The sequence below is a fragment of the Amblyomma mixtum genome, chromosome 1 (assembly GCF_055824585.1).
Source record: "Amblyomma mixtum isolate Tamu chromosome 1, ASM5582458v1, whole genome shotgun sequence".
NCBI classification, from domain to species: domain Eukaryota; kingdom Metazoa; phylum Arthropoda; class Arachnida; order Ixodida; family Ixodidae; genus Amblyomma; species Amblyomma mixtum.
Window position 1 is genome coordinate 81449554 of NC_143012.1, and position 10299 is coordinate 81459852.

Sequence of the window (10299 nt, forward strand, 5' to 3'; positions counted from 1 at the left end):
GCCGTTTGGATCCTCGGAAGTAGCTAAGGTGCACCCGCTTGAGGCGGTTCTGACCCTGAGTCTAAAGTGGGGCATCGACACATGGTTTCGCGCCTACATGCACACGGTCGACCGGAACGGACTGCCAGCCTTGTTCATTCAGGCAAGCAGGCCAATATGAGCGACATTGATTTCTGAGTTATTTATCAACATTTATTGATCTTTTGGTCACGCTAGGTGCAGGACGCAACCTGTTACCTCGCTACGCTCGAAATTGTTCACTCGAAATAATAATATTGCGGCCTAATGTCATTCTTCTGTGATATTTCTTCTGTTTTCTATCGAAGTGCTACGCTAAGGTTAGAGACAGTGGTGCCTCCACTTTTATTATTCCTAACATCATGAAATATGTGGTCTCCGGCCCAGCTACACTGCATATCAGGACGTAAGAAAGCTGTATTGAGAACGCTCAGTCGCGCGTTTTTGCCGGATGATCGCTTTAATTTGTATCGATCAGAAAGAACTTCCTGGGCCTGTGTAAGATAGTGATTCCATTTTCATTCTGTTCAGTTTTTGTTGCGGCCTTTTGTCGTAGGTGCATGCGACGTCGCATACCCCGTCCTTTGTCCTAATCCCTTGACCATAAGCGTATAGGCAAAGACGCGGAGTCATTTTGGCGAATCATAAACTGCCAAATATAAAAGATTAGATTAGAATCAAAATATAATTAATAAATCACACCAGGTCTGGTTAAAGAATGTTCATCTCAAGAAGAATTGCCGGTACAAGTAGCATTCATCAATATCGAACGTTTTCGCATAAACGAAAGCGCCTCGCCAGCTTGCAGAGACCTATCAACATTGAGGAAAATAACTTCCCTGTGAAATCTGGACCCTACGAAGTTGAAAACTTTTCCGCCGAGTGCTGCCGTCATTAGTTTTCGATGTCTTTCTTTTTGCTCACCTATCTCTATTTGCCCCGAGCTACCATTCCGGCAGCATACAAATAAGGGGCTTGAACTTGTCGCAGGACACAGCTGCCAATGAGCCTTGGGCAAATTTCACAGCCTCTTTCTCTTCTTAAGCCTTACACCTAACTGTTCATTGCTGTCGATCTGGCTCTTTAGTTAAAGCTCGTTGCAGGAAAAAAGGATGTATGCGAAGACTGTTAGTGTACCCAGAAACTCTTGACAAGCGTGTTTTTTCCCCTTCAAGTAATTTATGAAAGGAACTTTTTCGCATATCATAAGATTGCACCCTACCGATCAATATGTCGGCATATCGCTCTTTGGGGCGATTATAGTTTTCTGCTATTTATGGTGTAAAAGATGCCCCATTGGTTTTCAATGTCATTCCTAACTACTTTGTGGGAGCGCAGGAGAAACGCTAAAAGCCACATTTTGGTACTCCTCCTGAAGGTTAGACCGCTCTTACAAATGCGTTCATAACTCTATCTAATAATATCCCACAGATTCCTCGCAATTAAAACTCTAGTCTAAGAAAGCTGGACTTCCTTGATGTTAAATCCATAGCAGGATATGTTGTTCAGCCAGTTGATGCATAGCAATGAATGTGACAGCCAAAAAGCAAGCGGCAATAAAAGAAGGTATGCAGAAAGCAAGGCGGGTGTGTTCTTTCCTCTCATTTCGCTTTCTTATTGTCTGTATATTTACTGCTCCGGTCGCACGGTTTTCTCGTAGCCCACCTCGCAGGCTTCGTCCTGGTTCGACCTAGTGCTCACTCTGGAGGCGGTCCACAGCCGAGAGAAGTACCTCCGACTGTTCCACGACCGCTTCGGCGCTTCGGTTCCCGAAGGAGGAAGTATTCAGGAACTTCTGGCCACCGAAAAGAACGTCCTGCACGTCCTGAACGACATGCGATCGCCGGAGTCCTACCCGCGGCCCGTAATTAGCAGCATAACCAAGATCGCCGCCGCGGTCCGTAACGCGACTGTCGACAACTGGCTGGTACCAATCGTAGACGCACCCGGTGGTGAGGCTGCGGACTCGAAGACATTGGTCTCGATGCAGGACGGGCGTGTTCTGGTGGCAGTCGACCGGCTGCTGTTTAATTACAGTACAGATGCGTTGAGGAAGCATCTGTCATGGTGGCTAGTGCAGATCCTCATCGTGATCGGCTGGCCTCAAGAATACGCCATCATAGCCGGCAACAAAGAGGTGAGGTTATTTTGCGGTTCAAGGAGATATTGGTAAAGAAGTGATTGACTCTTTACTCTACGCGTTGAAGCTATGGCTATGATGAACTGCGGTTACAAATGACACTTTCGTAAGTTGCTACCAATACTGGAGAGCTTGTGCTGCTAAGCCTACGTCAAACACCTGGTAGCTACAGAGGATCAGAAGCATTTTAGCGGAAAATCCTGCGCTTAGTTTTCGTCCAGCTATAAGTGGTTCTGAGGCGATAGACAGGACTTCCAGCTCAGCAAAACTTCTCCGTGAGACCCAAGGGCACTAGCACCCATCCAGAATGCTGCATTGTGGCATACTGACGTACCATGACCAGCCCACTGCAATAAAGCAGTGGTAAACAAATGATATCAAGGGACGAACGCCGCCCCACATTTGTAGGCGGAAGTGTCGCTCGCTCTCTTTTTCGTCCACTAGCTATTTTGCACAGTCCTCCGAACCTGTCATTCAAAGACATTACCAGCATGCGTGCCGCCTAAACTTTAAAGCGTTGTTTGCGCAATTGTGTACATAGTATCAACTTGCTGCGTTTTTAGTGTCCTTTTCCTAGCGATGAATGCTTTTTTTTTTCAGGGTAATTTGTCATCACATCGCGTATAGAAGGCATTCTACTGTCGTTTGGCATGCAGTAAATGAAATTTCTTACAACCAGCTTGGCAGCACGTCCTCCGCCTATGTCATGCTGATATATTTCGCCACTACTATATAGTGATGTCATTTTTGTCTTAAATTTACAGTCTTATGTCTGCCTAATTAACCTCTGAGCGAGGCCTTAAAATCGCCCTTGACGATCACTCCATGACTTCGCGTCTGCCGGGAACAAGGCAGAGTTAAACCAAGTAGACATGCGGAAGCAGGTGTTCATTCTTTAATCGGAGAGGACACTTAATGTCCGTCTTTAGGGTGTGGCGTGATTGCTTTAGTCAGTTAAAGCCCATATATGCAGAAATGGTCATTCTCTACATAACATTGATAGCTCGCGGCGACTCCCCATACCACTACCAGTGTTGAGGCGCGGTGGTAAAGAGGTGCATCACTGCACCGGCAGGTGGCCGTTTCTATCACAGCCCCCGGTATTGATTGTGCTATGATGCTCTTCCCAATCAACCACTCGTGACCAGTCATTTTTTTAACTGCCACCTCCCAGGGCACGTTGCGATGACGCCACATGGTTACATCACCTAGGTGGCGCTACGCTCTCCTCCCATTGGCAGCAGCTTGCGCGACGCTACTCCGGGCTTACCCGAGTAAGTCGAGTAATCTCGGTTTAGTTCGGAGCACAAGACATCAAGATGACAAGATCGTTGCTCGGGGTTGGTAGATTTGGAGTAGTGTTTTCGCACTAAAACAGCAGGATGCGTCCGTTGGACCCTCGGTGTATGTATTCGCTTCTGCTGCTAGAGCGAGCTGCGAAGCGGTTTCCCCACAGCTCGTGTGCTGCGTTTTACTACAGGGGCACCTTTACTTGAACGTAAAAAAAAAATAAACAGTTAGTGTTATGCGGTGGAAAGCTGACCGTTTGGCTCTCTTGATGTCCCTGTAATACTACTTGGTGTAAAATATCCGTTTTCTCTTGGAAAAGACACCGTTCCAAAAACGAGTTAAAGTGAGGCACTTTGCGAGAACATGTGCGGCCTGGCTGACTAAAGGCACACTGTGTATGTCAGACGTCTTTGCAAATAGAATTTTTAAGAACTTTTCATTGAAGCCTCAATCATTTGAAACAGGCAAAAATACTCAAAGGACTGCCACCTCAATAATGTCAATAGCTCGCCCTGTAATTGGTACGCGTTTCAGAATACAGCGCTCCTCCATTGAAGTAACCATCATACGCAGGTCGCTACAGCGGAGGTGAAGGTGAACTGCTACGAGACGATGGCTGCGAGGTTCGGCCTACTGCTGGCCTCCGAGAGTTCCGTCGCTTTCTTCCCGAGGGACTTCCGGTGGGAGGTTGAGGCCTTCCTGAGGAGTCTGCTGGGCGTCCTTAGAGCGGCCGCAGCGAAGGTGCCCTGGCTGAACGACAAGGCAAAAGCGACCATTGTCAAGAAGATCCTTGACCTCGATGTATGTGAACTTAAGATATGTACCCGCTTCCATCTATGAGACAGAAAGGACGCTATTATAAACTTCATCATAAGCGCGACTGCTACTACAAGACACGAAACAAAAATAATAACTCGAGGCATCGTTCATCCATATGTGGCAGTGTTTGAAAATAACTAGACCATAAACTGCACGTTTCGTCATGCGCTCAGCGTCTTGGCATTTTCGTAATGAAATGCATTTGATTTTATTGAAGTGTAAAGGGCAGCTTGGCTAAAGAGCACCAGGGACAGGGTTTGCGGTCTTCTCGAGGCGGGTTCAAGGATTTGCTGTCCACGCATTTAATCCCCGAGAAGCTGAGCACGAGGCGATGAGAAAATTGGTACAAAATAGAAGACTGAGCGATTCTCGGGAGCTACACAGGGTCGGACCCTGCTCCTACAGAGGTGCGCGAATAGTAGCCCTCGATCTGCTTCATTTTATACCGATTTTTTTTCCACTTTCAAGCATACGCTCCTTATGAGTGCGGTTTTGTCATTCACAATAGACAAGTAACTGAGGCATCCAGATTAAACTTTCCCCCCTTGCAATTTCACCTGTTCTAGCCGACAAAAAATGGATAACAAGGGAGCGATCCCTCCTTCTTTCCTTAAACCATTTCCTTATATCTTACCTGTCATATGAGTACCGGAGCGATAGCCTGCCCTTATGAGCATACCCATGGTATGCTGAGGGTGATCTTTTCGATGTCCACAGGTAATCACCGGTTTTTACATGCGCACTAGGTTTCCGCTCACCTGATCTTGAACTTATTTAGGGAGAAATTACAAAAAAGGCATTTGTCCCCCATTTCATAAAGAATGTATGCGAATTTCCGCCTAAACTGCGTCTACGTCATTAAATCGAAATCATCCTTCTCTATGTTCACTATGAGGATGTTCTCTCTTTCTTCTCTAAGGAAAGTAACCTGTACTTTAAGTCGTATTTTGACATGCCTGTTTCAACATCTAAGCTGTTCCACAGCTCAAGGAATCGTGATCGAAAGCCAGCTAGATGTGTAAGCTTCTCTTTAATCAGTCTCATGCATATACATGTATGTACTGGTGACGAGCAACATCAGAAAAAAACATCTTCTACTGGCTAATTGAAACGCCGTATGCGCCGATTTCTTTTGAGTCTGCACTGCGATTTTCTATAATGCAGGCACAAGACTTTATAAAACTGAGTTTCTGAGCACCTTTAAGTAAATTAACCTCACGCAAACATGGGCAAAACTCGCATCGCGGTCATCCAGGTCATTTAGCATTGCGTACGCAGAGAACCAGATTTCCTAGCACAGCATCCTCACTCTTGAAGTAATAAATCTTTGAACCAATGCATTCTTCCTGGCCTTTAGTGACCTTTCTTAAAACACAGGATTTTCGCGCCAATCCGTTGTCGGTTTTTGAATGTGCAGCATGTGATGAAGCAAGTTGCCTATCAGAGAATTTATTTCAAACTGCTAGAACAGTACTCTCCTGCCCGCTCATACTTTTTTTTGCCATCAGAGCAAATTTAAATTAATTACTCCTTCATAAACCAAAACCAAACCATCCTACGTTCTCAAGGTCGCTCTCTGGCCGCTGGAGGTGGATGACTCCAACGAGACCCTGTGGCAGCTCTACGGGGACTTCTGCGTCTCGTGCCAGAATCGCAGCGGCAGCGTCAGAGTCCTACCATCGAAGAACGGGACCGCGGGCAGCACAGGCCGACTGACGCTGACAGACTACTGGTGGGACGCCCACGCCAGGTTTTGGAACCTGACCTCCGTGCAGCGGGAGGTGATGCAGCTGCAGTGGCAGGGAGACTCGCTCGAAGCTTTTCTGTACGAGCCCCTCAAAAACCAGCTGCGAATCTCTCACGCCGCTCTGCGCTCCCCGTTCTACCATTCGGACAGCGCAGAACTGAGCGCGGCGAATTTCGGAGGACTGGGAGCCGCCTTCCTACTCAACGCGCTGCAGATGTTTGTGCGGCCGGTGAGGGTCCTTGGAATCGTGAGTGCCTCGAAGGTACAGGCACTCACAACACTTGTATCTTAACGCTTTTCGCCTATGGGGCAGAAACGTGGAGGCTAACGAAAAGGCTTCAGCTTGAGTTAAGAGAGAGACTTTAATGATAATTAATAAAGGTTCAGTTTGGTTTCTAAGAGTTTAACGTCCCAAAGAGTCTCAGGCTAGGAGGGACGCCGTAGTGAAGGGCTCTGGAAATTTCGGCCACCTGGGGTTCTTCAACGTGCACTGACATCGCACGGTACACGGGCCTCTAGAAATTCGCCTTCATCGAAATTCGACCGCCGCGGCCGGGATCGAACCCGCGTCTTTCGGGTCAGCAGCCGAGCGTTTAATGAATAAAGGAGGGGTATGCCTGGTTATTAGCCTAGTATGCTACTTTAGCCTTAAGTTAAGGACAACGTAGCGTGCTGTAAATGATAGGTGTAACGTTAAGAGACCGGAAGCGGGCCGAGTGGGTGAGGGAACAAACGCGGGTTAATGACATCCTAGTCAAAATCAAGAGGAAGAGATGGGCTTGGGCAGGGCATGTAATGCGAAGGCAAGATAACCGCTGTTACTTAAGGGTAAGGGAGTGGATTCCAAGAGAAAGCAAACGTAGCAGGGGGCGGCAGAAAGTTAGGTGGGCGGATGAGATAAAGAAGTCTGTGGAGACGCGGTGGCCACAGCTGGCAAAAGATAGGGTTAATTGGAGAGACATGGGAGAGGCCTTTGCCCTGCAGTGGGGGAAGGCAGTGGGAACCGACATGAGTCGGTTCCAAATAATTCCCCTGATTAATTCCCCCAAGAGGCCGCCGCCGAGTGGTTATGTTTCTCGGCAGCTGCCCCCAGAAATGCGGATTGGAGCCTGGCTGCTGTGCTCGCATTTCGATGGAAGCAGGTAGTCCTTATGCTGTGCAAAGTTAGTCCGTGTTAAAAAACCCCATGCGGTTAATATTTTCCGCAACCCTTCACTACGGCGTCCGTCATAGCATCGGTCGCCTTGGCGCCTTAAACCTCGTAAACACTAATATCCCTTGCGGCTGCTGGATTTCCGCCCCACCACTGGTCTAACATCTTTCCGGCTGCGCTTTGATCAGACTGGCCACGCCTAGCAAGCAGCAACGCGAAATGGTAAGCTTACTTGGTAGGCAACCTTCCCTTCTTCATCGACAGTTCCTGCTTAGTTTTGGATGGGAAGAATTTTTCTAAAAAACGAAAGTATTTTGCACAAAAAAAAAATCTTGGTTTGCAACTTTATGCGTACAATTGGTAGGATACCATTGTGATACACTGCGATTGACTATGTCGTTTGTCTCATGGCACGGCTAATGACATGAAATTCGGACGAACACTGAACCTTAGTTGGTGCGTGTGAGTGATTGCAGACATGCTCCCAAATAAACGAAGATGGCACAGATGAATTATAGGGTTGCGTTGTGAGCGCCTGTCTTCATGATTTGGGCGTTAGTGCAGGCTGAGGACAGCGATACCGGCGTTGTCTTGGGCAGCTGGCCGGATATTGGCGGCATTGTAGAGGCGGCGGCAGACAAACTCAACTGCAGCGCTGAGTTTCTCCCAAATATTCGGGACATCATCGCCTTGGGCCTGGCCTGGCACGGGATGAAGAGCAAAGCAAATGCTTCCAGAGGAGACGGCAGCAACCCTGAATCGCGCTCCGCTGTTGCCATCAAAGACGACCACCGTGTCGAACATCTCTTCAGCGAAGACCAGCTGTTCTTCCTGACCTACTGTAGGAGCAGGTGCGCTTACCATTATTCTGGTGTCGGCCAAAGACTTTGCTATATCATCACGTGGTGATAGATCCCGAGCACAGTAGCTCAGCTGTTTCACCTTTTTCTGGTTGTTTGCGAAATACAACTCTTAGTAGCATCACATTACGGAATTAAATGTTGAGAACCAGCAGGGGAACGAGCGCTCGCTGCCGCGGACTGAGTGGTAGACGCGTAATCTCTTTTCGAGTTAGACGCAAAACGAAATCTAATCTAATTCGCACATGAGCAACGCGTTTACGATCTTCGAACAGTGGCTGCCTCCAGGCTTTTTGATCCATGGCTTTGAACGTTGTCCCCCATGGTAACTTTGTTAAGACGAAACAAAGTACTCATTTTCCTGTGCAGTTGGATTGTGATTCAGCTTACAGTCAAGACGCAAAAAAAAAACATTCTGCAATTTAAGCACCTATCGACACCTGACAAGAATGTGCAAGCTTAAACTCTCCGCAAACCTGAGCATAGGGATCTTAATTAGGGATGTTCAGCAGCTGAAAGCACCAAAGATTATCCTTTTTTTTTTCGTCTCCACTTATCTCAGGTGTGCAGAAATCGGGCATATCGGCAGTCAGCGTAGCCGAAACTGCAATGCAGCGGTGCGCGGCATTCGGGACTACGGTCACACGTTCAACTGCAAGCCCGGATCGCCCATGGCTCCCCAAGACACGTGTGGCGTCTCCGACTTCTTCTGACGCTTACTTCAGCGCTACAGAGACCATGAATCATCAGATGCTTTCACTTTTTTCTTTCTTTCTTCTTCCTAATCCTGATGCGGTGATATGTTCTTTTCCCTCTCTTATTTATTTATTTATTTGGACCTCACAGGCACCTTATTAGCCACGAGAGATGTTTGTCCTTTTGCTTTTTAATATCGGTATTGTTGACCTGTTTTAAGTCTTTGCGAGACAATTGCTCGAATTCCAAGATTATGCACGTCAGCGATTATGCACGTCAGCGACATTGCTAAAATTCGCGACAGCCTTTGAATGTATTTACCGAGGCCTTATGCAATGAACATTTCATAACAGCTTAGAAGAAAAGCCTGTGCAGCATACTTACGCAACATTAAATTGTGGATGATGTGTTTTCGTTTTGTGATTCGTTGAGAAATGCCCAACTTCTCAACAACAAAACATACCTGCAAGCAGGTATGTTTCCGTACCTAATCTCCATAGGCCTGTTGGATCACATCCACAAGGAACTGATTGTAAAACATTTTATTCGCCGGAAAGAGCTTGGTAAGTGGTCGCGTTAAGTGGTCGATAGTATACATAGCCCTAGACGACTCAGTCAGTCCACTCCACCGCCAAAACTTGCGTTCTGGGGTCAGAGCTAGCCAGCACGGTCTCCCACCGCTCGAGAGAAAGAGAGGTAACTAGATCACCCGGAAGTGGCTCTATTTTACAATCCCACAGGATGCGATCGTAGTTGGTCCGTATTTATGCTTAAATAATTTTAATTTTGCGCGCCTTCAGTGTGCATGGTACTCGGCGTGCTTGTCTTATGAGATCTGGTTGACATTCGAAGTCAAATTCAAAGTTTTTTATTTAGACAACGGAGTTACAGACGCGGGTTCGATCCCGGCCGCGGCGGCTGAATTTCGAGGGAGGCGAAATTCTAGAGGCCCGTGTACTGTGAGAACCCAGGTGGTCGAAATTTCCGGAGCCCTTCACTACGGCGTCCTTCATAGCTTGAATAGGTTTTAGGCGCAGGAGCAGTTCGAAGTTGGCGCTTCGTCCTGTAACCTTCCTATGTGTCTCGTCTGTTTTTTGCGCCTAAAACCTATTCAAACATGAACCAAAACCAACTAGCCCAGCAGCAAGTGCTCTTAGACTATGCTCATAGCTTGAGTTGCTTGGGACGTTAAACCGCAATAAAGCAATCAACCTTCCGTCTAGGGGCACACCAAAATGCAGATTGATGCCTGAAGAAGAGTATCCCATTCTTGGTCCCATTGAGGTGCACAAGACATTCAGTGCAGAAAACACTCAATGGAAACACAAAATGAGTGGTTAACATTGTAGTGTTTCATATGTAACCTCTCTATAGCGTCAAAGGAAAATACATCCACAAAAAGAAACAGATGGTCAGAATGGTTATTCCTAGAGTGAGAACAGATACAAAGCGCTGTGGTATTTCGCTGTAATTAGCCAGTGTTTCCTCTGTTTTGTCTTCCAGTGGTGCTCCCCCGACCGGCTTATAATTCGGGCTAGCTTGTTGACCGCCTCGTTCCCGGCTAGACCGGCGTGAG

At 47.3% G+C, this 10299-nt stretch overlaps 1 protein-coding gene across 1 annotated transcript; it reads left to right on the forward strand.

The window, feature by feature from the left end:
- The first annotated feature begins 1286 nt into the window (after positions 1-1286).
- Positions 1287-9321, forward strand: LOC149366948 (uncharacterized). Its single transcript, XM_089566126.1, has 5 exons — positions 1287-2155; positions 4022-4249; positions 5836-6243; positions 7732-8018; positions 8590-9321. Exons 1-5 carry the CDS (start codon positions 1853-1855, stop codon positions 8738-8740), a joined length of 1377 nt encoding a protein of 458 aa, XP_089422252.1. The 5' UTR covers positions 1287-1852; the 3' UTR covers positions 8741-9321.
- The last annotated feature ends 978 nt before the right edge of the window (positions 9322-10299 follow it).